The following is a 17,894-nucleotide window of genomic DNA, read 5'->3' on the forward strand; positions in this document are numbered from 1 at the left end:
TGCATTAACTTAGAATTATTTACAAAAACCGTGCATAAGAACATGCAATATAAGATACTAGGTTACTAGCAGCCGCAGTGTACGTGTGACCAGGTTTGTGGGAGAACCTCCTCCTTTGCTCATGCTGGAGATCGTAAAATAAAAGAATTGGAGCTAAATCATCACACGACACAATACGAATGATTCTAAAAGAGTGACAAACCAGCTTTGTGGACAATATTTATTTTTATTTCAGATTTGAATGCGTTTGCGGCTTGCCAGGAAAATTCTTAGAGTTCCTCGAGCCAGTATAGTGAGCGAGAAGGTTGAAGTTATCTCAATGGTTGAAGTTGATGGAAACGGAACTCCAGATTGCATAAGCCACCTGAATAACTCTAAACAAAAACTCTGGCATGCTGCAAAGCCGAGCAAGTGTTCGATGAGACAAGAAGTACGGTGACCTAGACCAGTTGATGTGCATAAATCATGCACCTTTGCTGTGCCAAGTAGTCAAGTGAAGGCACTCTAATTAGCAAGAACAAGGCCGCTGGTTGCACGCTCATCGCTACAAAACATAAGTAGTGAAATGAAAACGGAATTACTACAACCAAAAAAAATCAATAAAGAGCGAGGAAAAAGGCAAAGTATTAAACTGAGTAAAAAATTGAATGCAAAGAAAGCTGGATTACGATGAAACGCAATAAAACTCAGTGATATTTGTGTGTGGGCGTGAGTGCTCTATGCAGTCTAGTGACGAGCTCAGTGAACATCGCAAGTGTCACGGTCTGTACGAAGAGTGTCTCATAACACCCAACATGTGACACTGTGACAAAAGCGACATCACCTCCCGATGTTAACACATGCACTCGCACAAAGAGAACTTTGTGATAACATCGGGAGAATAAAGCTACGTTCAACTAGTGGACAGTAAGTGCGGGCAACCCGCAGTGATTGTGTTATAAGTAGGAACGTGAGTGAAGTGTTGCAAACTGAAGGGGGTTGCGCTCACGACTTTGGTTACCTAACACGACGAGATACAACGAGCGCCCTAACCTGGCCTTGACAGAGATAACTCCCGCTCCAACGGGTAGGTTTTCCTTGATGTATATAGGGCCGTATATAGATTGTGTCCACACGGGCGGGTTGTTGGCTCGATCCACCACCTCAATCTGCACCTCAACATTGCGCGACAAAGGAGGAAAGCCACGATCTTGCGCCACAGCCGTCAGACGGTACGACTCTTTCTGTGTTGTGATGCATCGTACGTAAAGCACAGAGAAGCGCCCAAGATGGCGGCTGCAGCATACAACAAAATAGCGGCATGAAATGCAAGAGATCATAGAGGACCATCCAGCTTTTCACCAATATTTTGTTTGTATGGGCCGTCATTACGACAAACAAAGTGTTAGATTAGGTACCAGAAGTAGCGGCCATACCTGAAGGCAATACACAAATATTAGCTTTACAGTATACTTACAAGATTTGGCTCAGCGAGTACCTGAAGTAAAGCATACAAATAATCATGTTAGTCGCATATTAGTTACATTTTCTAATACTATATACAGAGATTAGGATGCAGTAACATGCTCTTAAAGCTAACGTCGAATGTACACCAAGATAAAGGGTTAGTACAGTTAAACGAGCGAGACAGAGCCCGTTCTTATCGCCATGCCCTCACAATCACGTGCCCTCATGTGGGCACGAGAAGACGACCAAAAACAGTTAACTATCCTCAAGTCAGTTCTTGGACCAGGTTGAGGTAAGCAGCAGGCAATTGTTATGGCTGGACGAGCAGGATAGGACCGTTCACACTCATTGGTCGAGGCTGCCCACACATCACGTGTTTCATTTGTGTTGTGCACAGCACAAACCGACAGTGAACGAGCAGCGTCGTTCAAGAGGTGCACTATAGCTACATAAGCTGGAAAAATGGTTCGGAGTTTAAACAGACGTAGAACTCTATGAGTACGGGATCAAGCAAATACACTAGTACGTTAGTCAACGTCTGTACGCACGTAGAACTCTACGATGAGGAAAGGATATGAAGAACCTTATACATTAGTAAGTTAGTCCATCAAGTGTTGAGCACCCAAAACGACGAGCCCGTTAGTAAGGGAAGTACCGTGGCAACGACCGCACAAGGGGCAATGACCTGCCGAAGGACCTTACAAACCTGGCCTTGATTGAGTAGACCGTTCGGCCCACACTGATATTCTCGGGGATGTTGATGGGTCCGTAGACCCGTTGGTCCCACACAGGGGGTCGGTTCGCTCGGTCCACAATAGAAAGCTGCACCAAGACCTCTGACGATAGTGAGGGAGTGCCGCGGTCTCTCGCCACCACCACAATACTGAAGTCTTCGCGCTGCAGTGAACGACCATATTGAGAGGTGCTCGCGAGACTACGACTTTGTGGCAGGGTCGCCACACACTCAAGCTCTCAGTCCTGAGCCTTTCCTAAACACAGTGCCACGTCATCGCAGCTCATTCAAAGCCCACTACAAATACAGGTAAGCAATTCGCTGCAAGTCGTGATGAATGCAATGATAGAAAAGATCAAACTAAATTTTGCGGTTCAACGATCATAGTATAGACTTCGGTTTTTACGTTGCCTTACTTTGATTATTCGGAAATGGTCTTAATAAATCTCTCTTTAGAAGAAAAGCAGATCGAGTGATATGAAAGTTTTGAATCCAGATTGATCCACAATAAAATAACCAAATTAAAGCTCTCTAATATAATCTAAGATCGTGACGGGCGAGGAATGTGCTGCGGTGACGCAAGCATCACATGAGGTAATTTAGAGGAAATTTTAAGTGGACCAGAGAGGGGCGTTGAGAGGGGTTTTAAGGGACCATAGATGGGCGTTGAGGGGGAATTCAGGGGACCAGTGAGGGGAAGTTTTGTTTGGTGCTGGAGAGAATCATGCTGACAAACGTCACTACGTGGGGGTGAAAGGGAGCGCCGTGAATTATATGTAATAATAAAACTAATGCAATATAATAAGGCTAGAATAAGTGATGGCGGGGAGCTCGTGTCATGCCACACGCACGCACGTGGCCAACGAACTTCTCATGATGACCTTTTATGAATTACGTCAAGGTTAGAGAAATGTACTTCAAGGAAGGACCCAGACTTCTTTGTGGAGCAGTCGTAATGATTGCGCTTGAATGTTAAATCATTCGGTCAAATCTGATTTATTTTTCTTAAGAACGACGCTGCATATTAGTGTTAAATTGCTTTAGCCTTTGTTTTCGACGAAAGGTGAATCGTTTCGAGCTTGAGCCAACGTGGCAAGATCAACAGGAGAGCTCTAGCACACGCTTGCATACCAATACACACAAATACACCAACACGCACGCATTAAGCGAGCGATCATATCGCACGCAGGAACGTATGGCAATCAAAGTCAAAATTCAAAGAGTGCTCGCAGTGTACCAGCGGTAGCTAAATTATGAAAGGGTGCTCACAATATAGCAATGGTAGCTGCATTCGTACACCAGCAAGTGATACCAAGGATTGCACCAACAACGTGTACCTGTAACCTACACCAACCACCATAGCATACACGTTGTCAATGTCGTACACAGCATTGTCAATACACGTGGTATTGGTGGAAGCAAGTGGTCGCGTAGCACAGGCAGTAAGCCTGTCTGTCGAGCTTCCAAATTACTCAGTAACTCATAGATAGACTTGAACGCCTCCAAGAAGTGTTACCGGTGACGCTCCTGTCTCTAGTGACGAGTGTTACTGGTGACACTGCTATCTTTGCTGGCAAGTGTTACCGCTGACACTTCTGCCTCAGATGACAGGTGTTGCCGGTAACACTCCAGGCTCTGGCAACAAGTGTTACCAATACCAACTCTGCCAGACCAGAGAATTACCACCCCCGAGCGTCACCCCAGCCCTGCAGTCGCGCAGCTCGGGGCACCAGTGGGGCCATACTTTCAGAACTCGCTAAGTGAACGGAAGTACTTACGCTCTATTTTCTTATCTATGATTGGTGCATTTTGCTTGAAAAGCCGTTAGTTATTGGCTGATGAACTTACGATCTCTAAACTTTTTTTGAAAGTATGGGCCTGAGCCGCAGGACTGCCGCGCCAGGAGGAGCGTCGTACACGCGTCATGCACAGCGACGACTCACGTCTACATTCCGTGGCGTAATTATCAATCTTGGCTAATTTTTAAACGGAAATTCGAGCAATCGTTACACTACAAGTTACTCTAAAATCGCTATTGTTACATTATATTCTCTCTATGAATCTAGCTATCACAAAAAAAAATATTCTATTATCTGATACTGAATAGAAAAAAACTTATAAAGACGTATTGGATTGAACTAATGACTTTGTGAGTCTAAATCGCCACACAATGTAAACTGAGTCGTATAGACACGCTACTGCACACGAACTAGAGACGAACACTGAACACGTGGGCAGGTTACAGCTAAGTCTTCATGCTGAAGCTATCAGACACTCCAGTAGTAAATGTAAAAATCAGGTTCACACTATTAAAAAAACTCATTATTATATGAAGGCACACTAAAGAAAGTGTTACGTCTAGGCTGTACGTTACCTGGTGGAGTGACGACCACACCTTAATGATAGAACAAATCCAAATAACCCTATTAGCGGCAGGTGACATTAAAGCAGTTACTGTAGTTTGAACAAATTCTAGTCAGGGGACAACTAGCATATGCCTTACATACATATTCCTTACATTGGTCATGGCTTTCTTGGCAGGATGCGTGTCAAAGACATCAGTATGATGTGCATACGATCATAGGGAACTTAACCCTTTGCCTTCATGTAAATTTCCCGTCATCAATGCTATTCCTACCTAATGGCTTGAGGACGAGAGGTGCTGTCAGTACACAAAGGGTTAAGATCTGCCTTCCGCCAATAGGGTTAATTTGGTTCAACTCAACAAGGAATAAAAATTGTATATCTGCATGATAGTAAATGCTACACATTAAAATCATCATAACCTTAATGACTAACTAAAGTGACAATATACGCTAGATCCAAAAGGCAACTGAATTCTTATGAATTCAGAATTAAACTATTGATAAACTGCTTTGAAGCCAAGTGACGATGCAGTATTCCGAAGAAAAAATTCTGTCGAATCCATAAAAATGAATAAATGCAGCGTCGACCGGTGGCCAAAGAGGTAAAATTAGACACGATTAAGCTAGCTCATTCCAATTTGAAGCTAATTTATCATATTCTTCGAACTAAGATAAAAAAATATGTCAATAGCTAAGCGTAAAATCTGGAGATAGCAGGAGCTGAGGATGGAGCAAGCATGCAAGTAAGACGAGTAAAGCTAAGTGACCACGAGCAGATTTTGTTCCCTAGCCGCACCACCTGAAATGTACAGCAGTTCCGGGAGCTGAGCAACACTTGCTCTGCTGTGAACTTATTAGCCTCAGAAGCTTATGGATGAAGCTGAGCGACCACGTTAATCAGCTATTCGGCCAATGTTATTGTAATTTTCTTGAGTTCAATATTATATGATGAAAAATACGAATAATCACAGACCTCTGTAAGCTGGCGACACGTGGCGAAGTAAACTGAAAAATGTGCTGGAATATCGATTACGCTCATTAATTTAATTGTTAAAGCAAGAAAGATATTCTACACTATCCTGATGAGAAAACTCTGACTTTTCAAGATCAATTACAACTAAATCAATTCTTCCACCACTGCTGGTTGAAGTACCTATAAGGCTATATGTTCGCCCATAGGAACATCCACTATTGCAAACCCCCAGCTCCGTACACACTCGGCCGCTGTGCCAGCTTCGACCTCCATAGGAGACTTCATGACTCGCCATGTAACGTTTTTTATTACCGCTACCCGAGCATTTCACGTGAGTAACTAAGGATTACTTACGTCCAGAGGTTTCTTAAGTATGATCCAGCCGCTCTCAGGCTGGATCTCGAAGTACTGGAGGTCGGCGGGGCTGGTGGAGGCGGTCAGGTTGTAGACGATGGCGCCGTTGTTGTCGGCGTCCTCGTCGGAGGCTGACACCCGCAGGATGTTCGTGCCTGCATTCGTGTCCTGCTTCACGTTCTCCACGTATTTCTGTATACAAAATAAAATATGAGAGAGACTGCAAAACTTGAAATTTATAGAAAATTACTAACAGTAGAAGGGCACTTCATGGCGCACTGTCTAGTTCAGCCACGCATAGGGAATGAAAGCTCTTAAGTGAGCATGAAATGAGCTCGTGTTTAGGCGATTGGCCCCACATTGTACGATAAATTATTGCTATTATTTTGGCAAAGCCGATGAAAACGAAAACTTAACAAGGGCACAAGTATAATAAAAACTTGTAAATTTTACTTTATTCCAAAACAACAGCATTTAGACCAGAGAAATTCAAGGCAAATAAACATCAGTAATGTTTTTCATCAGCAACAAGTCGGAAGAGTTAATGTGACGCACAAACCTGCCGATCGAAGAGCGGTGGGTTGTCGTTGATGTCGGTGATCTCGACTGTGAAGGAACACACGCCCTCCAAGCTCGGGTCTCCGTTGTCCGTGGCTTTGACGGTCACAGACACAAACTTGCCGTCCTCCCCCTCGCGATCAAAGACCTTATTGGTGGTGACCTCCCCAGTCTCGGGGTTAACTGAGAACTTGGCGCCCTTCTGGTTGGGCTGCTGCACGATGCTGTAGCGCACCTGACCATTAACGCCTTTATCGTCGTCTGTGGCGTGCACAGTGATGACGGGGGAGCCATTGGGTGCTGACTCCTCCACCTTGGCGTGGTAGGACCCACACTCTTGGAAGATCGGCTTGTTATCGTTTACATCAGTGATGAAGACAACGACAACAGCGGTGGAAGTGTGACGTTTTCTGGAGCCGCCAGGACAACAACTGCCATCGTCCACAGCCGTGACGTTAAGCTCGTACTTATCCTTGTCCAGCGATATCGGGCCGTTGTGCAGGCGTATAACACCCGTCATCTTCTCGATGACAAACTGCCCGGACTCGGACGCCCCTCCAACGAAGCCAAACTCTACTTTATCTCCGTCTTTGTCGGACGCCACGACTGTCGTGACGAGGGTGTTGGGGCCAGCGTTCTCGTCCACATTCGGCGTGTACACTTGCTGCGAGAACTTTGGCTCTTCGTCGTTCTTGTTCTTGGTGTAGATTCGCACGGTAGCGGAGCCTTCTTTGGGAGGGTCGCCTCGGTCCTTGGCTACGACGTCGAACATGTAGTACGCGTTGTTGTCGTCCGCGTCGAGTGTCTTCTTGACTTTGATGACACCCTTGTTGTCCACACGGAAGTGGTCGTCGTTGACGGAGTAGACGATCTCGGCGTTGGTGCCCACGTCGTCGTCGCGAGCCTTGACCTTGAGCACCGTGTTGCCGATGGCGATGTCTTCGTCTATGTTGTGGGCTTGGTAGTCGGGCAGGTCGAATTTCGGGGGGTTGTCGTTCACATCCTTCACTTTGATCGTCAGCTGAATGAAAGAAAATCACCGCAATTAGGAGTATGTCAACAATTCGACTTCATCAACTTCATCATCAGGTGACAGAACATTCTAGAATGTTATAACTTAAGTACGGACATGGACGTCAACTTCATTTCAGAGCGCAATTTACCAACAGTGATATGAACGAGCAGAATAACTCAGCCACTTGAATAATACATGATTTTTTCATTCATACAACGCTAAAAAGTTCAATACAGCCTACGATGCAGACGCAGCTTTAATGGAAGACAGCTTCGGGCTATGCTCTCCAAATAAAAAATTCATCCACAAAAAGTTGAAGGAGAGCCAGCTGCTGCGAAGTCTGAACTGCTGAAGGAAGGTAGAAAGGGAGGAACTGGTTGAATAAAATGAAGACGAGAGACGATAAAAACGATAATGAGAAGAAAGAAGACGAAAATAAGCGCTAATAGCGAGTCTCACATCGACCGAGGTGGAGAAGCCTCCCGAGTCCTCAGTGGCGGTGACGACGAGCTGGTAGATGTGCGGCTGTCGGACGTCCTCGAAGTCCAACTCTTTGGCTAACTTCACGATGCCGGAGGTGGGCCCGATGTTGAAGGTGCCAGCGCCCTGGCCCTTGGCCTTCAGCGTGTACCGGATCTCGCGGTCAGCGAACGACTTCGCCTTCACCGAGATGATGCTGTTCACCACAAACACGCGTTATAGATGAGAAATTATTTCATACACAGCATTAACGGAAATAAAATTGATGCAGAAATTTAGCGAAACAATTAACAGCTTGGCAAAGAAAATATCCTTAATAAACGTCAAAAGAACCGCCTGAAGCTCGAGCATAGGGACTCGCACGTGGTGATATGTATAAATAAGAAGTTTATATTGTCTTCTACCATGAGTGCAAATGAGACTGTAGATGTCAGCTACAGTCTCATTTATTTCCTTGCACATGGAGTCAAAAAACTTCACATAAACTAAGGAAGTGAATATTTTAACTTACTCTGAGTCCTTGGCGGAGTTTTCGAGGATGGTCTTCTCGTATTTGGGCAGATAAAACTGTGGAGGCCTCTTGCCGCCGACGATCGAGAGGCGCTCTTCGCTGGTCGACTGGAAGTGTTTGTCGTCAATGCGGCCGTTCTGGTCCTCGGCTTTGACGTAGAGCACATATTCCATGTCCAGCTGGAACATCTCCGATCCCCGCGTCCGGACGACGCCCGACTTCTCGTCCACCTCGAAGCGTCCGCCCGCTGCAGGCAGATGACATGCATTAGCAGTTAATAAAACTATAGGCCTGTGCCTGTCATCTCGCTAAGAAAAGGCGTTCGCGAATTAGGCCAACCATTATTATTGATACATCAATATAATGGAATAATAATGTACAATCTTTAATCATTTCCGGGATAGATCTTTCGATTCATGGGGAATTAGCACCGGAAGTGGGTTTGCCAGCGATAGCCCGCGCGAGCTATTCTGAGTAACACACGGCAGCGTTGCCTGAAACGCCCTCAACTGCTGTCTGTGTTCAGCACTTGTAATGGTGTGCACATTGCGCCAGCTGTTTATGTACTCCTCAGCAAAGTACGCATAATAGTACATAACGTTGGTGAGAGATCCGTCTCACTGGTTTGCGTCGAGAGCTGCTCCCACTATCCCTAACTTTACTGTACTGTGACCTTACAATCAAAACTAGCGAACTAGACGTGGCGCGTGATTTCTTGCCTGTGATCAGTAGGTTTATCTTAAAAAACTGACACTGATAAGCAGACGGTATTGCAACTCGCAGATATTTTTTAAAGTAATGCCGATGAACTCAAAGTGTGGCTGCTGATGGAATAGCGGCGGTCGTTCAAAACCGATTAACGCCCAACGGTTTAACGCAAATGGCCTGGATTACCGGCACACGGCGTCAGGCTGACCATGATATTGCGTATTCAAAAGGGTAAATTATTCCAGAGCATGACAATGATCTTGATCAAGATAAAGGTCAAATCCTATGAGCTCAAATATCGATCCTTCCTTTCGTTATCGAAATTCAACTTTTCGAGAGTACACAAGTACATTGACTATATCCGGAACACATGAATAATTTCCGAAATGTAATGCTATTAATATCTGCCATATGAATAATTATGTTCTTACTCCTGTCCCTGACGAGGAAGTAGTGGATGTCATGATCCTTGTCGGGGTCCCTGGCCTGCAGGGTGAACACGGCCGTGTTGGGGGGAGCGTTGAGCTTGACCACAGCCTGCATGGGCAGCGGTCGGTTGATGAAGTACGGAGGCTCATCGTTCACGTCCGTGATCAGCAGAATCACGCGCTGGTTGTCCGTGTCTGCGGCACATTAGGGACATATTAATATTTATAAGAACATATTATTACATTGATTCAAGGTTGTGTGGTGAATAGTCTAAGAGTGCAATGATTAACAATGAAATGAAGCAGAGTTCACTGTGGCACGCGTGAGCGACAGAATCACGTGCGGGTTGTTCCCCGCAGGGAATGTTTTCATGCAATCATCAACACGTACAAGTAAGCTTTTTTATATAAAAGGTCAAGTATGTATATACTGAATGGAAGTATCGATATATAAAAATATTTTATTCAGAAAAATAACCAAGCTGCGATTACATGAGAAAAAAAGACACAATAAGTGGGTGGTCAAGACCAACGTTTCGGAAGAAAGGAGTGCAACGTGCCAGTCACTTTCAAAAGCAAAATAAAAGAAATTTATAGCAGATGTTCAAGTGGCGCTTACGCGGTGTCCTGTGATACAATGGGAATGTGCAGTGGGCAAACACATTAAAGGTAAACAGACTGCATGCAGCATGAAGGAGGTGCAGGTGAGCGGTAAAGTTGATGATTTTAACATCGGAGTGAAATTCCACGAGAAAAGACAATCTTATCGTTGGTCCTGCGAGTGTCTTTGCAATCACAAAAAGTTGCAAGAAATTATTACCATTGAGCTTTTGACCTTATGAGTGCTTTTCATAACAAGTGGACTATAACAATCAAAGCGAACTTCAAGTAGACACAAGACACTCGAAATCAACTTTATATCTTGATATTGATAAGAAAGTTAATGCAGCTAGAGAACAGTCGCTGGACACTCAATGCACTTGCGTTCGTGTCGTCGGGTTTGTACTCTAAAGTGCCATGGGGTCTATGATGAAAGGTTTGCCCAGTAACCAAATTTGATTTGAACTTCGGTTAGGACGCAGACACAAACCTGCGTTTAAACAAAGCACTAATACGAATGTAGCTATGACTTCAAGTTCTGCAGCGAAAACTGCGGTAAGTAATCTGTTAGGGTGAACATTATTAGAAGGTAGTTAAGGGAAGAAAAATACGTACTATCAATCAATTCAGCTCTATTTATTAATGATCAGGGGGTGACATACTCATAGGAGAAGGCTGGGCAAAATAAGTTAACATGATGGAAACGTTGAAAAATACTGTGCTATAGGGTTAGAAAGAATGAAGTGGATGAAGGAAGAATAGAGCAACTCGATTTACTCACACTTGATGCCTGCATGAGTCCAGGAGCACCCAGGGTTAGAAGAAAAACGAAGTTTGTTAGTGATGAATCCAAACCCACGTACACAACAATATACATCAGCAATACAGAGATGGTTATGTCAACGAATGATAAAGTCAGCATCAATCATGTGAATGAGATAAAAACACAAAAAACCTAAATGGCGAAAAATGTTGCCGAGAGTATGCGGTTGGAAGTAACAATCATATCCAATTTATGTGCAGTGACAAAGTTGTTATTATTCTAAGCACGAAAGAAATTACACATCAGCATAAAGTAATCGATCAATGAGTAACGTTTAAGTACACACTTCATGGAAGGGAACTAAATTGACGAATCTTCACAGCCATTGCGCGAGACAAATGTGCATTCTAGCCTGGTAATGGATTTCGATAGAATATAGATCAGTACAAGCAAGCGAAAATGGAAAAACGAGAGGAAAAGAGGTAAAGAGATAATAGAGAGCAAAGTGACGGTGAGAGAGTCCGCCGCCGCACCGAGCGTTTCCCTTTAAAGGAGGCGAGAGGCGGTTGCAGCAGCAGCAGTTATAGCTGTAACAGTAGCGGCAGGAGTAACTGCAGCAGCAGCAGTTATAGCTGTAACAGTAGCGGCAGGAGTAACTGCAGCAGTAGGCAGTTATATTAGTAACGGTAGCAGCACGAGTAACAGTCAACGCCAAACAGAAGAAAGAGCAGCATTTTTAATAATGGCATAAGCAGTATTAGCCTCGCAACGAACAGCAGTAGCACAGCTCATCGGCTCATGCCACAGCCTGCCGCTCGCTCAAACGCCTCATGTCACGGTCTGCCACTCACGTCACTCGTCCCTACGCTTCATACTCGGGCCTGTCACTCGTACCACTCGCCCCTACGCTTCGTGTCACAGCCTGCCATCCGCACCACTCACTCCCTATACGCTCTATGCCATGGCATGCCACTCGCGCCACTAGCCCCGACGCTTCATGCCACTTGCCACTCGCCTAACGACAACCGCGCAGATTATCACGTCAATGTTGAGGCGGTTCACGAGGAGCACACGAGACGTGTGAGTAACGGCATTATCAGCCCCGCTGGTTTCGAGAGCACCTATGCGACCAAGTCACTTCCGCAAGCTCGGAGGTCATTAGCTCGCGACGCAGATAACTTGGATCTGGTGTGAGCGAAACTCGGCACAGCATTTTCTTCACATCTAAATGAATAGTCGGGTCAGATGATGCAAAATATAAAGCTTCAAGGTAATAATTAAAGGCTAAAACCAAAAAAATGAGCTACACTTTTACCTCGGTGTTTGAGGATCTTTTTTAATAACCCTAGAATACGCTTCTCTGATTAAATTATTGCCGTGACGTTAGAATTTTCTCAGCGACATCATCCGCACATCTCATAGCGTCACTCACACCAGAACGGATACTTTATTCTAATAAATGAGCGGAAACTGCTCGGGCTTCCATGAATGGCAGTAATATTATTTTGATTGAAGGTAAGTCGACGCAATATCGGAGTGCTTGTCTAGCAAATCTCATGACGAGACATCGAAACCGCGCAGCGCCAAAAACTTGGTGTTACTGGTTCATGTTGTAATTAGTTCAACAGTGCGTCCGACGCGCATTCTTGTAGGCAAATTAGCGTAGAAATTATGAATGTTTGCAGCAATAGTGAACTAGCTGCATCGTTTGAGGCATATTTTTTTGGTTATAATGACCCGCCCAGTGTATGGGATTCACATCAAAAGCCACTTAATTCACAGTTAAGTGCAGATATTCATGACGGCAGAGAACAGAGAAGTGAGAAATATTACATCAGCAGTGTCAGAGGTAAAGCAGCAGCGTAGCACAGTGCTTGTCATCTCTAACACTTAGCACCTTTCCTTCTAACATATCAGCACATATCACCTTAACCAGAGAGCGCCTACCACCTTCACCGTTCAGCACCTATCACCTTTATAAGAGAGCGCGTATCACCTTTACGTCGCCGGTGCTCTTGCGACGTGAGCGTGACGGGGTGGGCAAGGAACGTGCAATGCCCTCACTAGGTTCACAAGATCTTGCGTTTGTTGTTGTGTATGGTCACCTCTGATATTCACACGTGAATACCGATATTACAAGACTAGCATGATACCGATATTACTAGACTAGCATGGTGCTAATGTCGCACGACACTAGCGTATGCCTCAACAGTTGAAACTATCATGTCCCAGAGCTTCATTCATCCATCAAATACTTGACAATAACTTCTAGACACGGTGACCAAGCCTGCGACGACAAGAATGTATATGCCTCGGAAGTCGAAGCTATAATATCCTATAAACCTGCGCCCACTTTACAGTTTCATTCATCCATCAAATACTTGACTATAAGTTGACATGACTCGCCGACCAAGACTGACGTCAAACACGTTCGCCTCGTCAGTCGCAGCTGTAAGCCTTCATCCTCTATATGAATTCCTCCATCCAACACACACAGACGTCCGCTGCCAGGCATCCCATAAAAGAACCTTATCCTTAAACAACACTCATGCACTACGCTATATTACAGAACGAATGTAATATAATGAGCAAATGAAATTATTAGGCTAAATCAGAAGCATTTTACAAGAAGCACCAAGGCAGAGAAGAGCGGCTGCACACTTTAATTGCATATTCATGTACCATGCTGAGCCTAAATGAAACTGTTAAAATATTACTGAAATATTTTCGCTTCAACTTATATTTCACGAACTTGTTGACTACCCCAATGCATGAATTGCATATTGTCAACAATCTTCTTCACGAAATATAAACTTCAAAATGTCAATAGAAATAAATTCCGGAGCTTGCGAGCAAAATTGTTGAAAGCTCACGCCACGTCGTAAACTTCATACGATATGAAGCGCCAGGTTTATGAATGTGTTATTATTACCTTCCAGAATATTTCCTGGTATTTTGAAGCATTGTAAGTTATGAGTGCCAGAGCCGCCCCCCAAGCGCTCAGGTGCCGCTGTTAAGGAAGTGCCAGTAATGTAGCTCGCTAGGCACTTGGCACTCACGGCACTTCAGGCATTCACGCTCAGGGCGTGAGGAATTTTTGAGAGCTATGAACTTCCGAAACTAATAGTAAACATTTGCAATGCCGTTAACTCGTTACATGCAATGTTTGTATCATTGACTATTTATCATCGTACGTCCCTCATTGCTTTCACTCACTGCATGCCTGTCATAACTGCATGCCTGTCACTGCATGCCTGTCACGGCATGCCGTCATAACTGCACGCCCGTCACTGCATGCCTGTCATAACTGCATGCCTGTCATAACTGCATGCCTGTCACTGCATGCCTGTCACGGCATGCCGTCATAACTGCACGCCCGTCACTGCATGCCTGTCATAACTGCATGCCTGTCATAACTGCATGCCCGTCACAACTGCATGCCCGTCACAACTGTATGTCCGTCACAGCATGTCCGTCACTACATGGTAATAACTAAATATTCGTCGCCGAGATAAGCATTCACAGCGCCTCGAGTGCAGGCAGCGCTATCATGGCGAGTTGATTAACGAGTGTTAAGTTCTGTCTCGATGGGTTCACTCTCACGAGATGAGTCGCCTCTCTGATTGATGAGAGCGCCTATCTCATGATGGTAAATCAGAGTTGAGATGCCTCAATATCATCAAGGATTGATACATGTGAGTTAATGGCACGATTATGAAAGCAAGAGCGATCACGGTAACCACTGGATGACCTCGTAAAGTGAGCTATGCGGTGCAAGTGGCTAGCCGAGTTGCAGTGCGGCACAGCATGACCTTTGTATTGCCCACACAAAGGTTGCAAGCTGTGAGCAACCGTGCCGCCCTGGATTATCTCTCACCACCCTCAACTTTTTGTGGCATTCTCAACTTTCTGCAACTTCTGTTTGCAGTAATCTTTAGAGCGCCTTCCGCATACACATTCCGTGCCTTCCTTCAGGGCAGATCTCGTTTAAAACCATGAGATCTCTGTTTGAATACATTTCGATAAGAATAATAAGACATCATTTACGGCGCAGTTTTGTATCGTAACAAACGTCCACTTTCTGATGCGCCCTTTCGAAGCTCATTGAAACCTCATCCGACCACCAGAGAGCTATAAACTTTATCTATTTGCAGCGAATTTTGCACCCTGTACAGTATGTGGTCATAATTCTCATAAATTGAATGCCACCATTTCACGTGAAGCTAGTAAGCTCTCAGCGGTGTCGCCGCATTGCAGTGCATACAAGTCCTTGGCTACTAAATTAATTAATATTATAATGCGTTTTCAAGTGAAATTGAAAATATATATATATATATATATATATATACACACATGCAGCCCTCCGATAACAAACAGTTTTCAATGCGACCTTCCGTTAACAATGTCAACCCAATAGCCCAGTCATAAGCGTATTCATGCACAAGAAAGCATAACACTCGCTGTCTTGTTCACAGGCTCACAAAGCTGGACACTCTTCTTATTCACAATACAACACAAATTAGGGCCCAAATGGCCGGCTAAAGAAGTCTCGAGTCGGCACTAGACGTAAAACAGGGGAATTGTGAGCCTGCGTTAGTCTGCGACGCGCCATTTCAAGACGTTTAAGGAGCAAGCGCGAGCAGCAAGTGCTGGAGAAGAGATTCCAGCTTTTAGGGACTGCAGAAGCGAGCATCGGGAATAGGCAAGACGTGCTCACCGAGCCGCAGTCAACAGCCGTGACGGTAAACACATATCGCGCTGCTCGCAACTTCCTATATAAATGCGAGCAAAATTATCTGCAGCGTACACTTGGCCATGCATTGATCGCTTATAAACCTGCCAAAACGTTCAGCTTGCAGTCAACATATCTAAAAGTGGGAATAAGCTAAGGTCTATGGACAAAGGTAATACTTGTTGCAATTAAATCAGAACAGGAAGATCTGTGGCTACTGAACTGCCGATATTTACAGCCACCTTCAATATAATATTAGTGGCTTAATTGCTAGATTTACCATCTAACTTTGGTTAAATATACTTGTAGTCATTCGAGAGTAAACTTTGAGCCGGACACAATTAAAAGGCATCCGTTGAAGACCCAGATAGTAAATTTCAAAGCATAAAAATAGAATCGGGACTAAATACTCGATATGATCTTAGGTCAGATCGCTAGTTCCAATTTTGAACGTTAATTAAGAATACACATCACTCAGGCGTAAATTGATTCCCTAAGTTCAACATGAACTTCGATCACGTGAGGAACGCAGAATACAGTGACGTGCACACAAACACGCACACACACGCACACACCTGCTGCCCTCTTATGATCGTCATGCCCTCTAATCAGACACGGAGAGGTCCGAAGTAAACCTTCACAAGAGAGGCTTAGAGGGCAGAGGGTGAAGCATTGTAGAGACAAGATACAATCGCATATTAGGTATGGTTAAAGGTTTACCCTAGAAATGAAACTCGGTTGTTCTCAGGTAACAAGCTTATATAGATTAAAATTTCGCAATAATGCATGTTATGCAAGGTTTAGTATAACCAGGCAAGCGCGTTTTGGGGTGAAGGGTCACATAGATAAGGTGAAGCACTGCAGCGCAACAAACCTGCAGCAATGCGCTAAAAAACGGTAGAAAGTTATGTTCCAAGGGCAATAATACCTTGCTAACAATCACGGAGTGTACGAGGACCCGTCACAAGAGTGGTAACGTGCGTGTGTTCGTGTGTGACGAGGTGTGCGTGTGTTCGTGCGTGCTGCAGCACAGGTAGAGGTGCGTGTTTACCTCCCAGTGACGCTACATAAACATTTTTTTCCCTTCAATTTCTAACTGCAATCACTTGACAAATGAAATTGAGTCGGGTTTCATTGATTTTGTGCATCCATCATAAAGGATACGTATAATCATCAGAAATGTTTGCGTATATTCATACAAAACAAGGCAGCAATAAAGCTGGCGTGAACGCGTGTCCGTCGCTCAGTCCAGGGGGACCAATCAGAGCTGCCTGGTGCTGAGTGTGGAGCCGCGATTACCTGCCGTACTACGCCCTCACCTGCACTACACACACAGCAAAAAACAACCCATTCACAAACTAACTTTACACTGAACAAACGTCCCTCCTCATTAGCTAGAGTACATTCACAAACTAACTTTACACTGAACAAACGTTCCTCCTCATTAGCTAGAGTACATTCACAAACTAACTTTACACTGAACAAACGTTCCTCCTCATTAGCTAGAGTATAAGCACGGCTATAACGATAATACACAGTGCACTACTGTATTCATTTACTATCTTGTATCGGCGTCAACGAGAAGCTGAATGAAGCGTAACATCAGTTTAGTGGTGTGACCACACCGTCGCTCACCACACACTACACTCTTCGCGCGCCAAAATGTTCATTGACAGACTACAAAACACCAGGCCTCGTACATGCCGATGCACAACAGCCCTAAACACCGCGCAAAAATACCTCCTCCATAACGGCAAGCTCATAAATGCGAGAAGCGCATAATACAAAAAAAGTATTACGAAATGGACTGGAGTGGGGTGGTTCCTAATTTTTACGTGATAATGGGTAAAGTTGAAACTGCAGCCAGCGGTGAATTACATTACAACTAAATTGCAGGTAGACCAAAAGAATGCAAGCGAACCAGCGACCTCCTTACACATATCCAGCTGCATAGCTGACATATCCACTGTATCTCTAATGGCGCCTCTGATGTCTCAAGTGAAACCTCCGGTATCAGAAATATAATGCAACTTGTTACCTAATGTTGGCAGTGAACGTACCTATTAGTCATCCAAGTGTTTTCAAGAGCTTCAGATTTTCCTAAACAATCCTGGAGTTCGTTCAGGGCTTTTCTCAAGGCCATGATGATGCCTCACCTTCGACATCACGGTGACACCGAGATGGGAATGAGCATACCAAAGTAGCCTCCTTATTGCAGTGCCGCTAC

General features: G+C 44.6%; 1 protein-coding gene across 8 annotated transcripts in view; it reads right to left on the minus strand.

Annotated features, from left to right (window-relative positions):
• Positions 1-17,894, minus strand: part of LOC108673239 (neural-cadherin) — a 63,749-nt gene that overhangs the window by 24,233 nt on the left and 21,622 nt on the right. For 3 of the 8 annotated variants that reach the window (XM_018161036.2, XM_018161037.2, XM_047883949.1), the window contains exons 3-8: positions 9,576-9,767; positions 8,437-8,683; positions 7,905-8,121; positions 6,432-7,451; positions 5,873-6,064; positions 2,153-2,343 (exon numbers count right to left, since the gene is read on the minus strand). In XM_018161036.2, coding sequence (XP_018016525.1) covers positions 2,153-2,343; positions 5,873-6,064; positions 6,432-7,451; positions 7,905-8,121; positions 8,437-8,683; positions 9,576-9,767 — 2,059 coding nt within the window. Of the gene's footprint in view, positions 1-1,032; positions 1,224-2,152; positions 2,344-5,872; positions 6,065-6,431; positions 7,452-7,904; positions 8,122-8,436; positions 8,684-9,575; positions 9,768-10,953; positions 10,963-17,894 lie in introns of all 8 variants that reach the window. The other 5 variants (XM_047883948.1, XM_047883947.1, XM_018161032.2 and 2 more) reach the window with 3 other exon arrangements.

Source organism: Hyalella azteca, unplaced genomic scaffold (assembly GCF_000764305.2).
Source record: "Hyalella azteca isolate HAZT.00-mixed unplaced genomic scaffold, Hazt_2.0.2 contig14097, whole genome shotgun sequence".
Lineage (NCBI taxonomy): Eukaryota > Metazoa > Arthropoda > Malacostraca > Amphipoda > Hyalellidae > Hyalella > Hyalella azteca.